This window comes from Micropterus dolomieu, linkage group LG08, assembly GCF_021292245.1.
Source record: "Micropterus dolomieu isolate WLL.071019.BEF.003 ecotype Adirondacks linkage group LG08, ASM2129224v1, whole genome shotgun sequence".
Taxonomy (NCBI): Eukaryota; Metazoa; Chordata; class Actinopteri; order Centrarchiformes; family Centrarchidae; genus Micropterus; species Micropterus dolomieu.
Window position 1 is genome coordinate 18,344,775 of NC_060157.1, and position 26,203 is coordinate 18,370,977.

Below are 26,203 nucleotides of genomic sequence, written 5' to 3' on the forward strand. Positions count from 1 at the left end.
GAGAGAGAGCCGGGGGCTGGGTCCAGGCATGGCTCGGCTACATCCCTCATTCTCTGCTCAGGAGCCACAGATTCAACAAATCCTTTAAGTCTAGAATGCCATCAGCTCTACTCTAATTAGACACTTTCCCTTTTGCCAATAATCTAAGATTCACTTTCTTTAACATGGAGAGGACTCTCCCTCTCTCTGCTTTAGGAACTGTTAAAGTGGCTATATTTAAAATTATGGTCTCTTGAATAAACTGGTGATTTTAACTAGAAAATAGCAAAGTGTGGAAATATTCATCAAGTAATTCTAGGTGTATATATTAGATTTGTGAACATAGTTTATGTAGTGTATATGAAATGATACCCATAGTTTCAATATATGTTGCTGTCATTCATAAAATTAAAGACTAAAGGAAAATATTTCTGAGATACATTTTTAAACAAGGCACAATCTATTCAAGGTAATGGTGAGCAAAAACAATCTTGAATTTCAGATACCTTTCTTTAATTAGATTTTAGATGCCTATGGATAATAAGCAGGTAGAGAAAAAAATAGTGTGGCAGCTATTTTAATAATTGATCAATCATTTATCAAAATATTTCACAGGTCCCAGCTTTTCAAATGTGGGCATTTGCTTTTCTTTGTCTTATATGGCATTAAACTGAATTTCTTTGGGTTTTGGACTGTTAATTGACAAAACAAGACAATTGAAGAAATCACCTTGCTCTCTGGGAAATTGTAATGGACATGTTTAACTTTTTTCTCACATTTTATAGACCAACCAGTTGATTGAGAAAAGAATCATTAGATGGATCAATAATGAAAATAATCATTAGTGGCCCTAGATTAAGATGGCTATGTTGGTCTGTTTCCCATAGCATTGTAAATATACTGTATGTATTCAGAAATATATATTCACTCAAAGAGAGCCCAACAAGATGTCCATAAAATCACTGTAGGATTATCAATGCATTCATAGAAATGTACCAATATTATTTATGGAAGATTTCAGCAATTCTCTGAATGTTTTCTTGTTATTGGTGGGCTTTCCAACACATCTCACTTCAAAACCTTGATAAGCCTCATCGAACACTGAACCAGTTTGGTTGTTTGTACAATTGATCACTATATTGTTACATTTAAAATGTATACATTCAATGGATTTTGTAGATCCTGGGTGTATTGTAAGCTGAGATCAATATAGCAGTATTAATGTTTGAGTCTTAGTGTCTTAAGACATATTGGAAATCCATGCTGTAGCAGGCAGTGGCCGTGGTCAGCCACTGTTCGATCTCTGCTGCAAGTCCACGCAGCCATGTCATGCATCCAATTCTCCACAGTCGGTCCAAGTGGTCACTCCAAATTAAAACTGAACAAGGGTCTGCGTGTCTTATGACTGTTGAACGTACGTGCCTTTATTCAGCCCTGACTTTCAACACGCCAAAACAACATGCAAGAACACAGACATGGTAGGTATAGATATTTTAATAGCAATTGTCTACTCAACCTATTCAACATACCAGATAGCCCATCCCATGATTACTGTTTATACTGTACATATGGTATGACTTTGACAGGGTCTCTCAAAAATAAAGTACTAAGTAGGTATGGCAGTGTAATTACAGTAATGTGTCTGTAATGTATTTTACAATAATAAATGTGAAGTAAAACACCGCAGCTGTTGCTTTTCACTGCCTTACAGTATCTGTATATCCACTCGTACATACTGACATACCCCCACACACACAATATTTTCAATAATGCACTCGGCAATTAAAACATCACCACACACGAGTGCCATTCATAAAATGCGTTGCCTTGTTATGTTAATGTTTAGTTTTATCTTGCTGTGTGATATCCTGTGTCATGATGGTAACAGGAATGAAAAGGTCACACATCTGTGTTTATTCAGATGGCCTTATTTTCATCAGTACTGCCCCGATGCAGGGTGAATCACAACAGGCATTTAATTAATTTCATGTGGCGTAATTCACTTTAGGGAAGAAAAATGTTTACAGTGATGAAAATATACTCAGGCCAATCGATCAAAGGTCACTGGAATGGAGAGCAGAAATGTGTAAGGTAAATATTGTAGAGGTAAAGACTGGAATACAGTAGGTGTGCATTTGCCTCAGTTTAGTCATCTTGATTAATGGCACCCTCAACACCATTGTTGCATTAAAAAAACAATTAGACTGATGGTGTTTGTTATATTGCAGTTCTCACAATGTCACTTAATACGAAACACATTATTATTAGTAATTTATAATTAGTATTTTTGATATTTCAGAGCCACGACGTGCAATTATTATGCGCACCTATATTTTACATATTCTGAAATTTGCACACAATGGGCACCAGAAAATTCAGCTGATCATAATGATTGGCTCAAAATCATACAACTTAATTCCAATTATCTCTTATTTCCGCTCTATCCAGACTTCTGCAGTCTCTTGTGATCTCAGCGTGTGTGTGTGTGTGTGCGTGTGTCTGTTGCATATATGTGTGATGTATTTGTGTGCACATGCATTCATTGTGCATGTACACGTCTGTTTATGTGCATTAATCTGCGTTCGTACATGCCTGTATAAGTGTGAACATGTCTATGTGTACAGTATGAGAGTGTCCTTTCTCCATGAGCCAGGATTCAATTCAGTCTGGGTAGATAAGGAAGCCGGAGAAGGTGCTGTACTTGTTTGTGTTCCCTCCATGGACCTTCCCTCCATCCAGCTGCACACACACCTCATCGCCCACGTCCAAATGCAGGATCACACTGTTGGAGGCATAGTCGTAATTCTGATCAGCGTCCTGAGCGATGGCGCTGGCTCTTACCTGTCACCCACAGACGACATACGCATTGACAATTAGAACATGGACAAAACTGAATAAACACTTGCAAATGTCACCGCCACTTACTAAACAGCTCCAGGAACTCTACAGCTCTTTAAAACTAAATCTACCAAATCTTGTTCTATTCCTTTATCACATTTTCCCCCCAAGTTGGGTATGATCAGTTATTAACATTCTTCAAATGAGACACTCATGAGTATGACATCACCCCCACCCTCATGCTGGATGAACAGATGGATGGAACTGTGACCTGTGACCCCAGAGGTGGACTGAGAACACAGCCACTCTGCCTCTTATTGATCAGCTGTGGCTGGGGCTCGGGGAGCGAGGGTGGAGATTTGATTGGATTGTGGAGATAAGCGGACTCACTGGGGACAACAGGTTGTCTATGGGGGAACTAGCTCAGCAGAGAAAGAGCATCACACCAGCTATTGACCTGTTGCTTATGATCCTGGGCCAGCTCAATATGCATGATATTGAGTGGATATGCCGGAGCCAGACAGTTTCACATTTGCATGCTTTGTGTGAGTTCGGTGTTATTGACCAAGCAGCAGTGGATCTTTACTTGTTTGTTAACATTTAATTGGGTTTACTCACTGTAGACATTTAAATACACATGCCTAGATTGAGTTACAGTTGTGCAGGAAACGGGCCTTTTTATTGTTTTTAACGGGGATGTACATGTAAGAGACTTTAAGTAAATTGTATGTATGTAGGTCTTGCCATAGATTCAAGATGCCCTTTGTGTATACAGACAGACAGACAGACAGACAGACAAAGTACTTTTACAAAGCAAAATTGCCAAAAATTAAAATCATACACGAGGTTGCATTCCATAAAAACTCTCAAGCAGCATGTATCAATAATTCTGGTGAAGCAGCTCCAATCATCAGACATATGTCAGCCATCAGTGGCCTTGTGTCTGGCTCAGTGTCCATCTAGGATGGAAGCACTCAATCTGTGTCAGCAGCCAGACAAGACACGCACATCTCCATGACAGCCACGGAATATGATCTGCAACTCAACTACCATCATGTCATTCCCATCACTTGGGCCCCTATCTCCCCAACGAGCATGTATCAAATTGAAGACAGTCAATAGCTGAGCAACAGAGCCTGAATTACTGTAGCTTAAACAATATGCTCTCTTCCCACCTACACCAATCTGTTGTGCCATCATCTGAGCACATTTTACAAAATCTATCAACCCCAAAGTTGCGTTCAATTTCCTGGGCACTATCTGTAGGTCTCCTTAAATGAGATGCAGGTCATGGATGCTGCATCCAACATACAGCATGTTGGTGTCCAGTGAAAAGCATGTCCCTGTCCACCCTAAACCAAATTGATTAAGGGCACAGAGAAGTAGATCTCCTGAGGCTTCACAGCTCAACAACCACACATTAAAACTGACCACAGCTATTGTTACTCTACTACAACAGTCTTGTTTCATTAGATTTTAGATTCTGCAGTCCTCATGGGTGTTTTAAATGGCCATATTTCTCACTGCAGGGCTATTCCGCTTTTCTCATGTTAATGTGGAATAAATGTGCACTGTAAACAGTGTTTTGTAGGAAGTGACTTTTAATAAAACATAACTAAAAGAAACACTGGGGGAGATGGTGAGGAAGTGTAAGTCAGATACATTAATACCTGTTCCTCAGTCTGTCAAGGTATCACTGTCTGTGATACCTTGTGAAAGACATGCCTCCACAGACAACCAGAAACCCCTGTCACCCCACTGTCAAAAACAGATATTTTCATTTGGTTGTTGTTACCAACAAAATCACGAGCTGTAAGGGGAAGCCGCTGTGAAAAGTACTTATTGGAGCAGTTTTGTGAACACATGACAGGACATGGAGGTCGATTTGATCATTCAAACTATAACACCACAGAAAAGAACTCCAAATACAACATTCCTTCTCCATTGTAAAAGAACCTTCGGGAAAACTCTGCACATGGGAGAGAGACAGACTAGAAAAGTGGGGAAGCATAAGTAATCTAAATAAATGTATAATATCTAATGAAATGTATGCAAATTGTAACAAGAAGGCAGAAGGTGGCCTGTGAAACTTATGTACACAGGGAAGGCCTCAGTGGCGCTTCTTGGGAAAAAAGAAATCATTCTGGATATGGAACCTTGATATGTTTAATGTAATCACATTATTATAAGATTGTTATATTGAATGTATGTGTACTTATATATCCATGTAAGGAGAACCAACAAATGCTGTTGTTTTGCCTAAACTCTGTTTCACCTTTAAATTGTTGTGAACACCATGATTGTCATCAAGGGTTTAAAAAGTTTGTGTGCTTTAGAGAAATAAAAGTTTCTCACTCAGGGGGGATATCAGATTAATGAGTTGTTTTGCTGAACTTTGATAACATGGAAAGAACCTAGAATTCTGAAGTGCAATGACGCAGTTTAGAAGTTCACCGGAAGTCAACGTGGCATTGAGCAGAGGGGAGTATTAAATATGGGAGAGGGAGAGATTGTTGGAGCGGACATTTTTCAATATCTGCAGAGCAGGGACAATTTCTTCGGCATCACCTTGGTTCATCTCTTTAAAGATTTAAAACAATCTAAGACAATTATTTAGACTTCTATTGAATTAATTGATTACCTAAATTCTGAAATATTGTGATCTAAATTGTGTGACTAACTAATTTTGTGTAGTTTAGAATCCTTCACCAGGGTAATCACCCGGAGGGGGTAACAACTCCTAAAATTTGATTACTGTTTAACTCTATTCATCTTTATTTTGATTTTTCCATTTTACTATTCATATTTTGTAATCGTTGTTGGAACATTCATATACTCAGTTATCATTTTTACATGCACAATAAAAATCATTATATTAAGATGACAGTTTATTGATTCCTTTTTTATGTGTTTTTGATTATTGATTGGGGGACACAGCCAGACCAAAAAGAATCGACACATGTAGATATGCTCATTGCAACCCTGTCTCCTTGAAATTGTGTGTATTTGCTACATCAACTATGTTTTGAAATGAGTGAAGCCAAATATTGTTGATTGAAAGTGAAAATGATTAGTTTGGCTTTGGAAATGCCAGAGCACTAAGGGGCGCCAGTGGTAATCTGGCCTAGAGCACCAAAATGGTCAAAAACAGTCCAGTCTAAGGACACCATACAATATATTGCTTCATTCTGCAGTTAAGATGTTGACAAATGTAGCTAACTGGTGAAATTATTAGATCCCTTCATGAAAATATAGTGTAGATGGAAAGATAATTTATTCTGGTGTAATATGGCCTCCTTTTTATTTCTATCTGTTAATTGTATGTTAAGTAGTAAAAGTTAAACAGAAATAGAATTAAAAGAAACACTGGCTCAATGGGGGAAATGGTGAGGACATGTAAGTCAGATACATTAATACCTGTTCCTCAGTCTGTCTAAATAGGGCTGTCTGGGATGTGGAGAAGTGAAAGACATGCCTCTACAGACAACCAGAAACCCCTTATATTACGATTTATCATTCATCCTGTAGTTAAGATGTGGATAAATCTAGCTAACTGGTGAAATTATTTGATTCCTTCATGAAAGTATAGTGCAGATGGAGAGATAAAAATATTCTAATGCAATCTGACATCTTTTTTCAGAGCAAAATCAAAGTTCATAAGAAACTTAGTAATTTCTCTAACAACAATTTGTAGGTGGCAGGCACTTAAATAGAATGTGACAACTTATTAATACGAACATTTATAGAATGTGCAAAATGTATATTTTTATATATATCAAATTGATTTACTATATGATCAGACCCAACTCTTTTTTTCCGTTTTGCATGCCCTTGTGTCACCCAGGCTGCTCAATTAGTATAATTAAACGCTTTTTTAGGCCCTCAGAAGACCATCTCTCAAATAATGACACCAATCCATTGTCATCTGGAAAGGTTATATTGTTGTTCTGCTTGACATGTGTAGTGACAGCCAATACATCCCATTTGCATGTTTGACTGCAGCTGACAGTTGTTGTGACTTCCTATCGACACCAGGCATATGTCATCCTGCTCATTATTTTGGCTAAACAGTGTAACGGAGGGAGATGTAGGGAGATCTTTCCTCCCTCAGGTCTTCTCGGATTCTCAGGACTTAGTGCGTGGAAGTGCGGTTGAATTCTGTACAACGAAATAATATTCATCACTCAAATCATTTTGCCAATATGTGCTTCAGCTGATGTCCATGTGCGTGAAGGAATAATGCAAGCCATCCATTAACGCAGATACCAGACAGAGAGGCATGAGGGAGCCATGGTGGGATTAGGACAGGAAGCCAACAAAGGAGATGGATACGGCTGGAGGACACAGACTGATCCGTGTGAACCAGGCAGCACACTGTGCTGATCCTGGAGCTGGAAGGGTTGTGAGCCATGAGGCAGGGGCCCCCAGGGCTTGCCTGTGGCTGTCTCTGTCTCTGCCTAGCCCTTTCATTATAGGGCCTCCAGTAAACATGCCTGGGAGGAGAGGGGGCCACAGGCAAGGAGGAAGGAGGGGCGGTGGTGTCGGAGAGCAGCTGCAGTGTCATTTTCTATACAAGTGCAGCCGCAGCGCAGAAGACAGACAAGGATAGACGAAAAGATGGGAGAGGGAGGGGGAAAAAACAAAAACAAGAGGCCAGAGGGTTGAGGAAGGGGGAAGGAGGGGGGCTAGAGTAACAAACTGATCAAGCGAGGCTATTTTGTGAGACCAGGGAGATGTGGGGGTATATGAAGTCTTGTTTTTATCTGTGGTGCTGTGCTCCACTGGTAATAAAACTGACAGGATTCATTCACTGTGATATACTGACCTCTTAGAGCGGAGACAATAGAAAAGTAGCTGTTAAACTTACCTAAGGGACTCCAGCACAAGGCAGGAGGGTTGGGGACAAGTATGGGGGGGAGCGATGTTGTGGAAATAGAATATTTATTGAATAGGTTTTCCCTCTCCTCTGGGAGCCCAGGGATTACATGGCGACAAGCGACTACGGTACCTCAGATTGCTATTACCTGCCATACAGCATTAAAATGTTGTCTGCTGCACTGTAATGGTCAAAGCCATGCACATTGTGAAAGGCATTGACTTATTTTATTTACTGTGTTTCTTAAGAGGAACCTTTTCATACATTTTATTTAGATCTTTTATGGATTAAAAAGACAACATTTGACTTCTCTTCATCGAACATATTCTGCTGTGTACTGTATCTAACTCTTTCTTGCCCTCAGATCTGAGGCTAATTATATTTCACCTGTAGCATATCTATGTCCCTGTACTGGGGGAAGTTAATACAGGTACCGGTCATTACAGCGAGTGATGACATTTTAACACTACTGTGTGAAATAACTTGACCTTTAACTGAGCTATTAAAAGAGTCTACGACAGGTGAAAAACAACGGAGAGATTAAATGGGAGCCGAGCCAGTATCTATTTGTCTACATTACACATTGTATTGAGAATATTTAATATACATATACAGTGGTGCACTGTGAGAATGTAAATGAGGTAGGCAGCTCACATACCAGTTTGGGGGGAAAGGGAAGAAGCTCTGTTGAGAAGGTACGCATGACGTATTACCACCCTTCACAGCAGAAAGCATGCCAACATTAGCATAAACTGTCTTAATAACATTTGCTACCAAGCTGGAATATCAAGTAGCATACAACTCATGTATCCTTGACAGTGATTTAAGAAATAGGGTGATTAAATGTATTTATAACAGCGGTGGCACTAATGAGAAGTGCATTCATAACTTTTTTCTAGGGTAAATCAATATTCAATGATTATGTATCATGTGGATATAATATGGAGCCATCAGCTTCCCAAACTGGGTTATCAAATTTGGCAATGTTTCCCAACTGTGCAAAAAAAAAAAGAAAATAGGGTGTAACAGTGAGCAAACATCCACATCATGCATTGGAATTGCACTGTAAGTGAATTACAGTCACATTACGAACATGGAAGCCCCCTTCAATCGCAAATCCCCTGGCTCCAAAGCCCTGTCATGCTGCAATGATTTGTGAAAGTTAGATTGAGGTGTGAGCAGGTAGGCTTTACAGAGTGGGGACTTAGCGAAGGTAATAGGTATCGGATCTATAGCAATCCCATGGAAGCCCTGCCACAGTCAGCACATCCTCCTGAGATCCTGGCATTGCATTATACCACAACCATGTCGCCTGGCACGAGTCCATGCAGTAAATGCAGTTTGCCTAATTTAGCATCATTAGCAAAGACGATTTGAGTCACGCATCAAAAATTCCCAGAGGAAATATATTGACATCCAGGATTAATGAATTTACTGCTTTCAAATTGTCTCAGGTTTCTCTCTTTCTCTGGCCGGCCTTGATCACTTGTCAAGCTGAGACGTGTTGAGTGGGTGTCCATCGGTCCACCAGCCTCCCTGATGCCTCGTCTACAAGCCCACTGTCTCTACACCTCCATTAAGTCATCTATCTTCCTCTGCTCCACCCCTGATCTTCCCATCAACCCACTTGTCTTGTTTTGCTCCCACTTTCACTGTCTCCAAGTGGACGTCTCAGCATGCTCCTGTCATGTCGAGTCTCTTGTGTTTTACTCATTCATCGCTGAATCTGTCTCAGTACCAAATCTGTTAGAGTGGCTGCCTCATAAACCTAAGCTTACAAATGACCTTATCTGTTAAGGTGTAAAAGTTACAACACATGCGGAGAGGGAAGGTGTCAAATTTGTGGCTATGGCAATCGTTTTTATGTTTTGGGGTTTTTTTGGTTTATAAAAACTCAACGGGATGACAAATATCAAATAAAGCCTCAGTACCTACGGCAATAGTTAAACAGGCTGTTTGATTCTACAGTCAGGAATGCAACCTGTCAGACATCGTGCCCATTTAGTAAACCCTGGCCACTGACTACCCGCCTGCCTCGGGGCTTCAATAACTCCAAAATATGATCAAGAATACTGCAGCACTTCATTTACACTCCAGTTTAATCCACCAGCAGCTCTATTTGGGTAGATGCCTGTTAGGTGAGTGCTCTATTTAACAGAACTGTTTAAGGAGGCCACATAACGGATGTCAGATTGACCTGGGTGAGGTTAAATGATTGAGTTGAGTGAAAAGATAATTAATGGAGAATCAATGAACAAGCTGGGGAGGGGTTAGGCGAAAAAGTATAGAGGGTGTTCAGGGATCCAATCTAAGATGTGTAAATTATTTAGCAGGCTAAAATGACTTGAATGACAATATAGGACATTAGGCAGGCAGCCTTAAACACAAATTCACCTTTGTGGTCTTGTCATATACAGTACAATCAAGCAATGCTTAATGATGAATAATTTTCAACATTTACTTTTACGAAAGTCTAAATTAACTATACTAAATCAACCTCATTTAAAACTGTGGTGATGAAAAGTACAGTATGTACCCTGTGTGCACTTGTTTAAACGTTCCTTGGTACACTGCATGTGTAGTAAGGTAGGTCTGAGAAGAAAGCATTTTGCATTTAAAGTCTTTGATGAATGAATGAACGAATGTGAAAAGCAACTTGAAGAATGTTTCCTGAATTTGGAGTCCTCTGATGAAATCCCTGTGATTTATCCCACCTCTCCCCTTCCCCCCCATCAGCCCCTCTGTCTTTAATTAGTGTCTGGGGAATGAGGGAGTGGATGAGTGGACTGTCAATTTTACATTCATTATTTATTTAGCTGAGGTGTAAACTGACTGGTCCACGTACTGACAGACATTTCTCCTGTGCTCTTTTGCACTTCTGTTTAGGCGATAATCAGGCTCTGTGTATGATACTTACTAATTAGACTGTTCCTTTTGCCGGTGGCGGCTGCATTCTGCCACTTGTCATTTAGCCACAGTACATGTGGGAATGCAAATATCTTTAGCTGGGATTTTAAACTGTATAGCATGAAGCATTCCCCTTAATGAGAAGAAAGATTGCTATTTCATTCTTTGGCTGTCATGTTGCCACCTGCTAAGTGGAATGTGCTCTGAATCTGAAGAGCTCAATGTTACAGAGGTGAATGTGAGTCAATGGTAACACAGGATGGTCAACAGTGAAAAAGAAACTGTTGCATGGTCGTGTGTGTGCATACATACAAACACATACATACAGAGCATCTGTTATACAGGCACATTCATGCATGCACATACTCACACTACACACACCCAGACACACACACACTCACACACACACACACACAATTACTAACCAGTCCGTTCTTCTTCAGGTCTGCCCACATGCTGGTGCCATCACCACCTCTCATCAGAACATGGTAGGTGAAGAAGTAGATGCCAGGCAGAGGACATGTGAACTTTCCGGTGCTGGGCTCATAGTAATTGCCCACATTGGTCACAACATCATCAAATTTCAATATTTCACTTCCCTCATGCTGCTTGCGTAGCCCTGCATAAAAGGCGATTTTGGGAGTGTACAGTGAGGGAGAATAGCCACCAGGACCGGGACCTGGCGGCCCCTGTGGCCCTGGTTTGCCTGGCTCTCCAGGGGGTCCACGTGCTCCCGGAGGACCTGGGATCCCTGGAGGCCCACGAAGCCCAGACTTTATCTTCTTCCCAGAATAATCCTGGGGTGGTGGAGACACAGCTGTCAGCTCCTGGCCAGGCTGAGACGTCGTGTATGGGTCACATACCATCCTGCAGCTTCCAAGCATTTCATAATGGCTCCCTGCGTTTCCGGTGTTCCTCCCTTTGGTTGTGTGGACCAGCAAGGGAATGGCTACCAACAGTATTAGAACCATGGCCACACCTACAGCAGCTCCAATGACTCGTTTCCTGCGGCTGAGCCGCGAAGCGGCCAGCGTCAGGAAGTCTTCTTCCCCTTTGGCTGGAATAGTGCCGGCCAGGATGAACCCTCTCAGAGAACCAGTATGGTATGAAAGGTGAAGAAGGTATCACTGGGCTAAGTATGAGAGAAAACGCAAAATGGCAGACAACCAGGGGGGAAGAAAACGGATGATGGGGTCCCAGAGAAGTGATAAAGATGTCCAAGGGACCAAGAACAAGATATTTAAAAGCCTGTGGTTAAAAAGGTGAACCCTTTACACACCACAGTGTTTAAGGAAACACACACAAAAATCTGGATGTCTCAGAATTGTGGTGGCATACTACAAAAAACACAAGTTATTTGTCTGGTTCACCTTTGTTGACTCTGTTGTCTTCTAGTTCAATTTAATTTTCAGCATCAAACAGAAACCATGACTGGCACTGAAAGGGCTGTTGTGAAAGCGGAGCTTATTAAAAGTATGCTGAAACGAGGGCCGGTGTCAAATTCAGCTAATTTAGGAGGGAGTGGAGGTATTGTTTGTTGTCTTGGATGAAGTATGCTTTACAGTTTTCTTACAGATTAAGAATCTTCTTTCAAGTCCCCCCTACAAAGCACAGGATTTCACTTCATGTGGACGTCTCACTTAATGCCAAGTGACAAAAGTTCATCACAGATCTTAAATCCCCACTTTTGTCTTGTTTCCACTGTCCACATTAAAAAGGTGCCGTTTTCGGGGAACAAATAACACTTTTGTCAGCCTGCATGGGCTGTTGATAGATTTCTCCTGTGACTATATCTGCATCTGGAAAGCAAAAAGAGCAAAAATACTCAATAACTGATTTGTCCTTATTTACTCCTTATTTACTACTATTGTCATAAATTAACTATAATATAACTGCATTAATTCAAAGACAATGATAAAGATCAGGACAAAATAATAGTTTCTAAAATAAAGATGGTAACGATGTGCTCTATTAATAAGCCAAATAATGATGAATATAAATGTTTTTTAAAGGTGATACTTGTAAATTACAATTATGGTCATTCTCTACAATGCGTCATGTTTGTCCTTAAATTTAAAACTGAACCTAAAAACTCACCATCTGCTCTTTATAATCCAAAAAATGTTTCTCTAGGATAAAATTCTTTGTTGATCAGTTCAGCCCGCCGTCCCACCAAAATGACTGAAGGACTTTGGACCGCTGGAGTGCCAAACGGAGAGAGCCGACGGGTGCGCAGGAGATGACAGGAAAGTGACGAGAGTTTCTTAATCAGCGCTTAATCCCCTCTTTTCTTTCCAGGTAGAAAATAGAGAGCAGATGGCTAACTTCGGAGGAAATGAAGCCCAAAAAATACCTGCTAGAACACTTTTTGACACAAGTCCAAATGAGGGAAGCAAGGCAATCTGACGCTCCTATTCAGAGTGACTGTCCACTGTATCGCTTATCGCAGTGTTTGGTCCATGGGTAGTCCTAGTCGACACCTGTTAGATCTCTCTCTCTCTCTGTGTGTGTCTCTCTCTCTCGCTGCTCGCTCTCTCGCTCTCTTACTTGATCATACCAGCAATTTTATTTTGCTTCTCAGTCTCTAATAAAAAAAAACTGTAGACCACATAGCAGCTATATTGAAATGGATTGGCAACCTAAACTGAGGGCTAACATCCATTGAAGATTTTTTATTGTATTTTACAATAAACAGTGTGGTAAAATACATAAAAATACAATAAAAATATTAATCATATATTATAATTTGTGAGCCAAATTCAAATGGTATCCTAAATGTATTTCACTGTAAACCGATAAAAATGGGGGCTGGATGATGCCTCCCATCTGTGTCTTGTTAGCCTGACATTCACCTGTTGTCCGAGGCACACTGGTTGCAAGCAAAATGTTTGATAAAGTGTTGCAAAACGAAGGCAGATGTTTTCATCTTCTGTGTGCCAGGAAAAAGGGAGGACAGAGGTGGGTGACTATAAGTAAAAGCTGCCTCAGCATGATGTGTGAGGAATGGAGAGGAGACACTAAATGTTCCCCAGACCATCGTCTGTGTGTGTGACTCGCATCCCACAGCCATAAAGCCTCATTAGTGAGACACCCTGCCCCACACATTGTGCTGCTCTTCTTCCTTTACCTAAAACCTTACACACAAACACATACAATGCCTGCCCTCTGGTGTACACATGCACACAAACACACACACACACATGCACAGACGTAGACATATGTAGGTATACATAGAGAAGGAGTTTTTTAGTTTTAGTAATGGAAGACCGTGTTTTGTACTGAACATTTTCTCACTGTTGTAATGGCAGTAGGGGAATAATGTGATGCCATTTGGGCTAAAATAGGCTTCCTACAATTTTAGTTACCAGTCACATTCACGTGTTGATACCCTTCCACTGCAGAAACATCCTCATGTCATCATTTCCTTGTGTCACCTGTCTGACAGGCACAATCGCAGATCAGCGTGTTTAAAGTTTAATGGCCGAAGTGGTCGGAGCAAAGGGAATGGGTCTGCATACAGTATTGATGACTCCCTTTTCATCAACCACCACCTCCTCGACCTCTCTCTCCTCTGATATGATGACCACTGTCTGGCAATGTAGGGATCATCTGACCTGATCCCACCAGACATGGAGAGCCGGCTTAATCACAGAGTTTAAAGGCGGTTTCCTAAGGATGGGTAGGACTTTGTGGGAAATTGAGGTGGAGGGCATGAAGAGATGGACTATTTCCATTGGGAAATGTTGGTAAAGCTGAGCAGTGCAGAGACGAGTTAAATGCTGTGTCAGTCCCAGTTAGCGGGTCACTCAGTGTGGCCTGCTAAAACAGTGCTCAGAGGTCCTAAGCAGCATGGGGTAGTTAATCATTGCCAACAGTCAGAGGCAATATGCTCGGGATTGGATTTTTAAAGCCTGTTGAAATATTACTGAGATGATTAATATTGAAATATGTGCATGTCTTTCAGCTGTCTGTCTCCCTCTCTCCCTATTCTCTTCTTGATTTGGTCCCCTTAGTTCTCACACTCACCTAGGATTTCACCGTTATGCATTATGTTGATGAAATGTGTCTTTTTTATATATATATTTATTCGATGCAACTGCTTTGTCATGTCGTTTGCTCTTCCCTGTGACTCACTCAGCCTCCACTGTCACCAATAGAAAAAGTGCTATAAGAGAATCTTATCTGTTTGAGTTATAAGTTTGTTTAATAATAAATTTCATATATTATGATACACCAAGAATAAATGTCTGCCTTTTGTGCACACGCCTGTATAATTCGAGCTCTAGCTGTTCTCTCTTCTGTTCTGTGTAAACAAGTAAGTGTGGAGCAGGAACTTATTTATGGCTACATTAATCATGGCGTATTTCTCTTCTGCTATGGCTAGTTTATCTGCTTAGTCATACTAATTCTTAAATTCAGCCATTCACAGCATCATTTAAATAACTCTATACTTTTAATATTTTATTTATTTATGAAATGCATGGCACAAAACAAACCAAATGTTTCTTCCAAGCAGAGTATCAATGGCTTGATATACCAGTGTATATATATATATATCATATATCACATACAGGTACTGTATATGTGACAAATTGTGTTTTGTTTTAGGATAGTGCCACCGCCACACAATCCACACCAGCACAGTGAGTGTGACCAACGCATACAGAACGACATATCGTCCTCACGAGGCACGTAGCTGCCGGAGGGCCGTCATTCCCAGGGGACCATTGCTCACATCTTCCACAGTTAACGCTGACAGGAATCCAGCTATCATGCTCCCATTTTTTGCCATGTAGATTACTTTCTTGTAAATCAATTTAGAGGTCACTTGGGGTATAAAGAGGGGATTTAGGGGCAAGTCTAAAACCAGGGAATCTATGAGAACTGTACAGTTGAGGAAACAGATGCTGTAGAAAGACATCCACACTGCTGTATTTACAGTCATGTCTGTAGAGTAACATGTGAAGATCACTGATACATATGATGCTTGCACTGGGATTGGTCCTTGAAAATAAGGCCGCTGTGGGATAAGGATAAATCATGCAGTAAAAAGGAAAAGAAATGGAGTTTTTGCCTCACAGAAAAAAACGTCACATTTTTAGCAAGATAATTCAAAGATGAATATGAAGTTTGTTTTTTCAGGCCCACTAGTCCGTGCGTCACTTTTTTCATGCACTCTGACATGTAATGCATTATTTTCTCCCTGACTTACCTGAGCATTTGTGTGTTTACTGTACAGTGAGTATAGATTTGTAAGCAGAGTGCACGGGTGTGAATGTGTCTACATCCTGGTGCCGTGCTGTTTCATTAGGCTCTGATTATGGGGCCTGATGCAGAGTGACAGTGTGCAGATTGAGTTGCACAGCCACTCTAATTCTCTCTATTAATAACAACCCCTCCACACCGCTGTCCTGAACCACATTTATTAATCACAATTTGTCATCTGTCCGATGCTCCACCCTCTCCTTCTCCCTCTCTCTCGCCCTCCATTTCTTTAGTTGTGTTCTTCTCCTCCTCCTCCTCCTCCTCCCTCCCTTTCTCCCAGCAGGGCCAGTTATCCTCTGCACCTCCCCACCTCCTCCCCCTCCCACCCCTCACCCCCACTCCTTTCGCCTTCAGCTCAGAGACATGGTCCGGCATACAGAGGGATGTTCTCACTCTCCTCCCTTACACACACTCTCCTACTCGCTCACTTTAACTGCACTCTACAGGGAGTCTGATTAATCAAAAGCTCCCCAGCTTTAATTGGCCAAATAACAGTTAACAACTTGGATTGTGTGGACTGTTTTGGTAACACTTTACTGAAGATTTATTATAATAAATTATAACAAAACAAACTCAATTTGCAATTACAGAATAGTTATTCTCTTTACTGGCTTTGAAACACACCTACACCTTGTACAGTGTAATGGATCATTATAGAGATATGCAACCATTCACTGAGCTTGCAGTGGCCTTTTTAGAACACATTGATTCTTTGTTTTGCATTAATCCCAACTATCTGGAATTTCTATGCTGGCATTTAGTCAATATGTATGCTGGGATATGCACACTGTATTATTGCATTATTGGTGAGAAAATATTCCCATAACAAAAATCACATTTCTGCTCATGTCTCAGTCAAATGGCCCTTGACCCCAATCAGAAAGATGATTTATGAGGCAGCTAGTCCCCTAGGTCCTGCTCTGCCACTCTAAAATCCAAGCTACGTTATACTTGTTATATTGACACTTTTAGGATATTAATTTACCGAACTTTTCTCCTAGTTTGTTTTCTCCAGGAGTTACGAACATGTTCAGTGAGCCTGATAGTTCACTGCTCTGCAGCACATCTAAAAAGCAATGCTTCCTCTGCCACCAACTCTCCCTCAACCCACCGTTACCCACCACAAACCACAGCCCCCATCACACAGAACCAGGGTCCCTCTACTGTTTTCTTTGAGCAGAACGGGTGTTTGGGGGAAACAGAGGCGATTTTCATGTGCAAATGTCAGTCAGTCCGCTCCCAGCAATCACAGGCCTGTCTTCTCCAGAGATCGGGGCTTGAGACACAGCCTGAATAATTTAGCAGCTCTGTGCCACCATGCTTTAGGGTCGCAACCTTCTAAAGTGATGACAGAAAGACGTTGGCTGACTTCCCCTCCCATTCACTCCCATTACCACTTATTTACCGTTCCTGATTCCAGGCAGACAAAGCAGAAGGCCACGCTGGGGAAGAAAAATCATCGCTGCTGTATAAACTGTGTCATAAAGCAGAGCACAACCAAACAATGACATTTTCACAGCATTCCCAAGTCGGTGGCGATCCCCTCCCGTCTCACGCTGTGAAATAAACACACCCCGCACACATGATCACCCACACCAGCAGTGACAGACAAAAGAGATGATGGACACACACACAGAGAAAAGGTCGAGAAGTGACACACAGCAGGGACAGATGTCAGAGCGAAAACCCTACCAATATATGAGAGGTGTGGATTAAGATTCAGATAGTGATGGGGGAAAAAACATCCAAATCTTCTATTTCAGAGGAGAAGAGATTACAGTGATTTTCAAGGTATGACAAGGGATAGCACGGCTACGTAGAGGACAAAGTGATAGAAATTGATCCGTCCTTGCGTACAGACACACTCTACATTTCTATCATTCAGAGGGAGACAGACAGCACTTGGTCTGACAAGGATGGTCATCACTCGTCTGCAGAGAGGCTCTGACAGCAACATGTCGAGGATGAATGGACTGGCCAGCTATCCCAACCAATACACATGCTGTTGGAGAAATGATACATTTATCTGCCTCATAATTTCTTTCAGTCATAATCAAGTCCTTGAGTTCCCATGTTTACTTATTCTTGTAATCAAGAACTTGTATTTCTAATTTTGCGTATATATGTCTGTATATATATATAACAATTATCCCCATGTTGTGACATCTTTATGTCCTGCAGAATTCATCTCCACTGAGAAAACTGGCATTGATCTGTGGTGTTTATATAATGGCACAGGTGGAAATCCAAGAAAACAGAAACAGAAAAAACAGCACTGGCTGACTGTAAGCGTCTCCACAGTACAGGAGGATATTACTGGAATGTAAGGAAATAGCAGCGTATTGTGTATCAGCGATGCAGTGGGACGTTCCCATGGAGATGTCCATTCATTAGTCCAGACGGTTGGATGCAAGATCGCTAAGAAACTCTGGGAGGAATGAACAACTCGTCCTTTCTGTCCTTCTAACCTGTTGTTATGCACCGCAGCAATACAGTCAAGCGAGTCAAACCTGGTTTCCTCAAATTGCATTCATGAAGATTGTCAATGGGAACGTGGTTTGACCTTGTGTCATGGGTATGCGTAACAAGGGCAGGCAGAGGGGAAGGGAGGACACAAGAGATCCCTCTGAATTATTGAGAGTGATTATTTGGTGACTTATGGTTGGTGGCTGTCAGGTACGGCATGATAAATTGTGCCAAGGAAGAATTACACTTTCTCATTTCTCAGCTGTCTATTTATCTGGCTTTCTCTGCCTGACCACCCCTTCTGTGCCGTGCACTCATCCCTCTATCTCCTCTGTCCTTGTGCTAGTATGGGCCAGTGTGTGTCCTCAAAAGTCCTGTAACGAAGCAGAATATATGATGACTGAAGGGTATGGTAAAGGTTTTTTAGCCACGCATGAATGTTAATCTGTCGGTTGGTTGGTTAGTTGTTCGGTCGATCAGTCCACCACTTTGAGTCCCACTGAAATATCTAAAGAACTATTGGACAGATTCCACTGAAATTTTGAATGCATATCCATGGTCCCCAAAGGATACATCCTATTGACTTCGGTGATCCCCTGACTTTTTAGCACCACCCTACATCTATTTTAGTTTTTTTGTAAAATCCTTTGAAAAGTATGAGATGGATTGCCATGAAATTTAGGACAGATATTCAGGTTGCTCTGGGAATAAATCTGATTGACTTTGGTGACCCACTCCTCTTGTTGCACCAGCAGGTCAAAGTGTTCAGTTATCCTGTGGTATAGCTCAACATCTACTGGATGGACTGGCACAAATGTTTGGAACGGACCTTCATGGTTTTCAGAGAATGCCTTCTACTGACTATCATGATCCTTTCACTTTTTCTGTACTGCCACCATAAAGTTGACAGGTGGTTTTGAGTGGAATGTCTCAATAATTACTGAATGGATTGCCATGAAATTTGGTTCCAACATTTTAGTCCTTCTCTAGATGATTTGTGATGATTGATGAGAATCCTCTAGTGCCATCGTCAAGCATAAATTTTAATTTCTAATAATTTCTAATCATCTTTGGTTCATGACTTAATATTTGGAAAGCTAATGTACAAACCCAAGATGGTGGCAAGTACAGATGCAGCAGCCCCTCCTGCTCCTGCTAGCAATGCTAGTTTTTGAATGAATCTTTCTAGCTGCTAATATTTACATGTATATATATATATAAATGTGTGTGTGTGTGTGTTTATAATTTTGTTCAGGATATATGTACATACTGAACAAAATCATAAACGCAACACTTTTGTTTTTGCCCCCATTCATCATGAGCTGAACTCAAAGATCTAACACTTTCTCTATGTACACAAAAGGCCTATTTCTCTCAAATAATGACCACAAATCTGTCAAAATCTGTGTTAGTGAGCACTTCTCCTTTGCCGAGATAATCCATCCACCTCACAGGTGTGGCATATCAAGATGCTGATCAGACAGCATGCGTATTGCACAGGTGTGCCTTAGGCTGGCCACAATGAAAGGCCACTCAGAAATGTTTAGTTCCATCACACAGCACAATGCCACAGCTGTCGTAAGTTTTGAGGAAGCATGCAATTGGCATGCTGACTGCAGGAATGTCCACCAGAGCAGTTGCCCGTGAATTAAATGTTCATTTCTCTACCATAAGCTGTCTCCAAAGGCATTTGAGAGATTTTGGCAGTACATCCAACCGGCCCCACAACCGCAGACCACGTGTAACCACACCAGCCCAGGATCTCCACATCCAGCATCTTCACAGGCCACAGGACAGCTGCTGCAACAATCGGGTTGCACAACCAAAGAATTTCTGCACAAACTGTCAGGAACCGTCTCAGGGAAGCTCATCTACATGCTCGTCGTCCTCATCGTAGTCTCGATCTGACTTCGCACAGCCATTGAAGAGGAGTGGACCAACATTCCATAGGCCACAATCAACAATTTGTATGTGCTATGATTAGTGTATTTAGCCTAGACTATTTCTCTGGAGTTTTGAGGGTGCACCCATAGCCTTATCATACCTTGAATTTTTATTTTTTTATTAAACATTTATTTAACCAGGCAGGACACTTTAGAACAACTTCTTAAGAAGAAACTCAGTGCACACATAGGGTACTTTAATAATCAGTCCCAAATGTCTGAAGATGAACATAGTGGCAAAGACTATACCTGGTTTGATACCTATACATCAACAAATAGGGTTAGTCCAGAAAAATTAGCGGTCTGGAGGTTTGCTTGAACAGGGTAGCCAAGGTGGAGTCAAATTCCTGGCCTGAATTATTGTGCCAGTCCGCCCTTGGTCAACCCGGTCTCACTCCCAAGTCGTCACATATGGACGCTTGGTCAAGAGCCATAATCGTCAGTTTCTGACGCACTAGGGATCCCTTTGACGTCATAGTTCGACGTATTGAGGGAAGCCCTGTTGTGTCAGTTTTTGATGGTAAAGGCAAGTATGATATTTAAGAGAAAAGACGAAGTAAGGAGGTGATTGGGGTGGATAGAGAGCCAGAACCCGGACCTTTAAGCAGGAGAACAGGGTTTGTGTCCCGTGCGAAACAAAACATTAAATGTTTTTATTTAGGCGAGTGAGGTAAATTGACATTAACGTTAGTTAACTTAAGTCTTAATTGACATACATAGCTATTTTAACCCAAACCATGATCTTTTCCTAACCTTAACCAAGTAGTTTTGTTGCCTAAACCCAACCAAGTACTTTCTGTGCCTAAACCTAACGAAACTGCAACGTTTCACGACTTTAATTATGCGCGTTTCAACATGGCAATGTATCGAAACGTTACGTTTTACCTTGAAAGTGTAACCGGATATTGCATATTTATTGTTGCTAAGCGTTGCTAACTTGACTGTGGATCCCTAAACGTCAATAATTGATGCAAAAGGGCTACCCAAGTCTTTAAAAAGCGACGACAAAGGGCCTTGATCATGCGTCAGACATTTGACGAGTAGGGAGTGAGACTGTGTTGCCTTGGTGGCTATAGACTCTTAGTGTCTTTCCAGTGACAACTTAAGCATTTGGCTGACAGAATCAGGACCAATGTGCCAAGACACTATACATTTATTTATTCATTTTTTCAGAAACAAAATGATTCAGTGGGAACATGGAGATGCTTGAAAACATGAGTTTTCAGTAAATGATGGATGACGGGGTGTGACTCTTATTTTCAGAACAGAGAGGGAAGGTCATTCTACCTTTGGGGACCCAGCAGGGAGAAGAGTGGTGACCAGGGAAAGAAGAGCTAAATGTCTGGAAGTGGCTGGTGCACACAGAGGTATGAGAGTGCAGGCTCTCAGACCAGCATCAGGTTTTTAATCTAAGAAGTGTTTTGGAGGCAGTAGGAGGAGGGAGTTGCAAGGGAAATAATTAACGCTTGAACATGTAGCTGGATTGCATCCTCAGTCTGATGCGTTTCAAATTGTAGGTGGAGTTCACTATAGCGAATAGATAAACTGATGGATGATGAGTGGACACACGGTGCAGGGACAATCTTGACTTTGGTTGGGCCCATTAAAGCTTAGAAGTCCTCTCTCAATGCATACTAATCTCTCAAGACCATGAAGTTTGGGGTTGTTTAAGACTTGCTTCTTCTTGAATGGCATTGTTTATCTTTTTATTGTGCACATACCAGGAGACCCATTTCCCCATTTCTAATTGACATTCCCTGTTGCATAATGTTTCTAACTGACTGATCAGGTATCAGAGATGGAGTTCTTTGTGTAAATGCAGGCTGAATAATTCATACAGGTCTGTCAGAGAGAGAGAGAAGGGGCATTTTAGAAATCAGCTTGCTAGGCCCCTGACCATGAATAATTGATCTAGACTGATTAAAATTTGCCGTGATTACCCCTTACCTCCCCAACAGATAAAACACCACACCTGTGTTTGCTGTCTCTTTACTTATTGTCCCCTTTCTCTCCTTCCTCTCTCTCAAACATCTTTCAGTTCACCACATGCAGTGACTGATTGTGGTGGAATGTGAGACACTTCCGTATTGTTGCTGTTTCATATTGTTTCGACTCTTTCATGTGCATTCATAGACATGCTCAAGCAGAATTCTGTTCATTAAATGCTGTGTTTGTATTCAGAAAACAGTATTGCTGCTGCTCTCCATGTCCCTGATGAAAAATACAATTAATCTATGCTCTAACTGCTATTCCAAATATTATATCTTGATTAGCTGCTGGTGAAGTGCTGAAAAACACTTCCTCTCCTCTTCTCCCCTCAGGCAGTAGATTCTGAGATAGCCATAGACTCGGTCTCAAACACAACTGTAATTGTAACAGGCATACTGTCTGATACACTGTAACACTTGAAGATTCTGTGCTCCCAGCAGAGCCACCTTGAGCTTCTTGTCTCCACTTGCTGCACATTTAAACATTAGATAACACACACGCACACAGACACATAGCAGGCTCATTCTGCACTGAGATCGCTTCTCACTTCTCTTAACCTTCAAAGTCCAACTAAGGATGGATCTTAGATCTGTGTTCCAGAGCCGAAGAAAGAAATACGTGACAGAGAGCGACTTGAAGGAGGAGAGAGGCAGGAGCGGGAGGAAGTGTGGGAGAGTGACAGCTAATGACAGTAGCTACAAGCTGTGACCTTTAGAGTGATCACACAAGCATGACGAACCAGGCTCAAGGTGACAGAGAAACGGGCTACTTTGGAAGAGGATGTTAAAGACAACAAAGCGCTGTGTGTCTGCGGTTTAGCAGCGTGGTGCAGCAGTGGTAATGGAGATGGTGATCAGTAACTGTAATTGTTGTCAGAGAACATTGGTTAACTGTGTGTAAATGTTGACTCAGACAGGACAACAGTGTGGAAGAGCAGTAACATTATTTACATTTTTAACCTTTATTTATCCAGGGAAAGTCAAATGTGCACACACAATGATTCACATTACCAGTTATAGAATTCTGTTTGCCACTGAGCTGCTTGGGTATTGCGGGCCCTGCTAAAGGGTACGTTGACAGTAGATTTAGAGCAAAAGAGGTTATGTCATTCATTTTCACCAACTAAATTTTCCAATGTGGTCTCAGGATTCAAACCAGAAACCTTGCATCTTCCAAGGACTGCGCGAGTGGTTTCGCATGTTTAAGCCCACAACCTGCAAGTAGCATGTGGCCTAGTTTACAATATTGCTGACCATTTTCCAAAGATTTATTTATTGATTTTCTTCTTTCCAGGCAGCCATTGTTTTACAACAATATAAATTTTATTTGAAAACATCAATGTGGTGTAGCTTAAGATATACATGAGATAGGAGATCCTATCCTGATGATGGTGCAACATGAAAAGTCTAAAATTTGATCTTACTATTTTGTCTCATTATAATACATTTCTTGTCAATTTAACTAACAGTTCCCTCTGGACCAAACCTTATGGTGGCACTACAGAAAAAGGTGGGGGATTATTAGAGTCATTAGGATTCATCATTTGAAGAGCATGAATGGCTATACAATGGCTATATAAGTGATGGACCAACCACTAACCAATCAGACTGTCATATCCATACAGGATTAAAACACCAACCAACATTTGTTTCTTGGGAGTTGCCAGCTGAGAAGCAAACCCTTGATGGAGAACAGGAACTAACATTTTCCTTTACACACTATCCATGTTGCTTCTTATTTTTCCCCTTGAATTAGATTTTCTGACACCAACATTCAAATCTCAAATGTGTGATGAATGCACTTATGAGGAGAGCTATGGAATTGGTTCCAGCTGCATGTAAAGTTAAGTTAATTTTCAAACTTTGAGAATGCACAACAGGTCAGCGTGTCCATTCAAATTTTATCAAATTAAATTAGAGTCTGCCAACTCTTCTCCAGCATGCCAAGCTTTATTCAACTAATGTTGCCTTCATTAGGGTTAGTAACTTTTTGCAAGTAGATTTTTCATACTGTACTGAAATGAATAAACTCCAGTTGCAATCTGCAAGGTAGGAAATTAAAAATAAAAAAAACCACACACAGGTTCTTGTGTTCAGTTGATCCACTTAGTAAGGGACATCTCACACTAGGTTATATTTAGGTCAAAATATGAGACTATCAAGTAACTACACAGCGCCCTCCCTGGTCATCTGTACTCTAAGGTCCAATCTGGAAATCGGCAGTCCACACTGTAGGCCAATTGATCTACAGGTTTTTAAAAACTGAGGGAGGGGAGAGGAAAAAGAAGGTGTACTGGGAAGATGTGTCCAGTTCAGGTCCCTGGTGGAGGTTTTCAAGTGGCAGGGCGCTCTGTCTGTCCTGTCAGCCCTGAGCAAACACCCCATCCTAAAAAGGAAGAAGGGAAAAAAACTCCCAGCTAGCATCACACACGGCTGGCCAGGGCCTCACTAGCAGTCCACTTGTCTGCTCTCCCCTCCGCAGAGCCTTCATGAGAGATGGAAGGAATACTAAGAGAGCAGGCATAGATTTTCTGCTGGGGGTGGAGGAAGAGAGGCAAGGCTGTTGGAGGGTGGTGGGGTTGACTGCCCACATCAAATTCCCCTCTTTTTCTCTCACCCCTCTCCCTTTCTCCTCCTCTCCTTCTCATCTGCCTGGCTCTGGAGGGACCCTCTGTTTGTCAGCCAGGCAGTGGAGCGTCTCCCTCTAACCCCACCTCCTGCTTATCTGTCTTTTCCCCTTTCTTTCTCATTTTCTCTCTCCCTCTCTCTCTCCACCTCTCTCTTGTTCTGTTTCCCTTGTCTTTTCACAATCCCTGTTTCTTGCTTTCCTCAGGTCTGTTAAAACAGGCTCTTCACTCCTCCTTTAAGGGGGAGCCTATTGATAAAGTGAATAAAGGCCAGAGACAGAGCAAGATATGATGGCGTTGAACAGGGTGGTGTAGCTTTGCTCTACCTATGTGCAAAGCAGTGGGAAAGATGATGAGAATTAATTTGCTGCAAAGAAATTATTTGGTCATAAATGCATTGTATTACTGCAAGTTGGCGAACAAGAGACAATGAGAGTGACTGGCCTATGCACTGCAATGCGCTGCAGTTGTGTAGTCTCGTAGTGCACAGGCTTCACATGAACTCTCACTTAAAGGAGAACTCTACTGATTTTACACATCAAAGTCTGTTTACAGATCTTGGGCAGTATAACTGCATATGTGAAAAAAGTTTTATAAAGTCTTTTGTGTCTCCAGAGGGAGCTGCGTGAAATCTGATAAATGGCTGGGGTTGAAAACTACAAGTTTAAAAATGAAAGAAAACTGGAGGTGTGGAGTTAGAAAGAAGTGAGCTTACCAGACCCCTGTCATCTCTGCTTGGGTCTAGCGGCTTGAAGCTACCACTAACATTACACACTCAAACCTCAACAGAACTGTTGACAGTTGTGTTGCATTGTGGGTAATGTAGGCACTGTGTTTTTAACAAGGAAGAAGAATGCTTGGTATAAAAAACACTTTTGTGCCACAAACAAAATGTACTTCACAGTATTACGTGGGAGGCAGAAATCTCAGAGATGGATATCTACAATCCTGGACACATAGAGGAAAGTGAGAAAATGTGTTTTTTTATACAGTAATTTGGGTAAAACAACACCTTAAAGGTGCAGTCAGTGATGATAATCCAAAACACCTTTTGTCAAATTCAGCAAATACCTCCTCATGGTCTGCTAGCCACCCATTCTGTGTGTGTGCTTAAAAAAAATCAGCTGTTTATGCACAGCCTGGCTTTGTAAATGGCGAACAAACAAAGTTGCTCAGACAGAGCCACACAACACTATGCCAGCCATTCAGCAAGCGTGGGTATTCGTGTTCGGCTACTCTCCCTCTTCCACTTGCGCACAAGGCACAGAGCTATACCATGATAGTAATGAAACGTCAATAACATCAGAGATACTA

The 26,203-nt window shown here is 41.5% G+C and overlaps 1 protein-coding gene across 1 annotated transcript; it reads right to left on the reverse strand.

Annotated features, from left to right (window-relative positions):
- Positions 1-1,503: 1,503 nt before the first annotated feature.
- c1ql4a (complement component 1, q subcomponent-like 4) lies at positions 1,504-12,903 on the reverse strand. The gene is made up of 3 exons (XM_046057582.1): positions 12,698-12,903; positions 11,026-12,399; positions 1,504-2,820 (listed from the first exon to the last, which is right to left on the reverse strand). The coding sequence occupies exons 2-3, from the start codon at positions 11,569-11,571 to the stop codon at positions 2,641-2,643; spliced, it is 726 nt and encodes a 241-aa protein (XP_045913538.1). The 5' UTR covers positions 11,572-12,399; positions 12,698-12,903; the 3' UTR covers positions 1,504-2,640.
- Between the last annotated feature and the right edge of the window lie 13,300 nt (positions 12,904-26,203).

What these genes read in the sequence shown, in the direction of transcription:
- c1ql4a (XM_046057582.1), bottom strand. Translation starts at nt 11,571, where the DNA reads ATGGTTCTAATACTGTTGGTAGCCATTCCCTTGCTGGTCCACACAACC. An exon ending in ACCTGAAGAAGAACGGACTG is followed by an intron (nt 2,821 to 11,025) that starts GTTAGTAATTGT and finishes TGTGGGTGACAG; the next exon opens with GTAAGAGCCAGCGCCATCGC.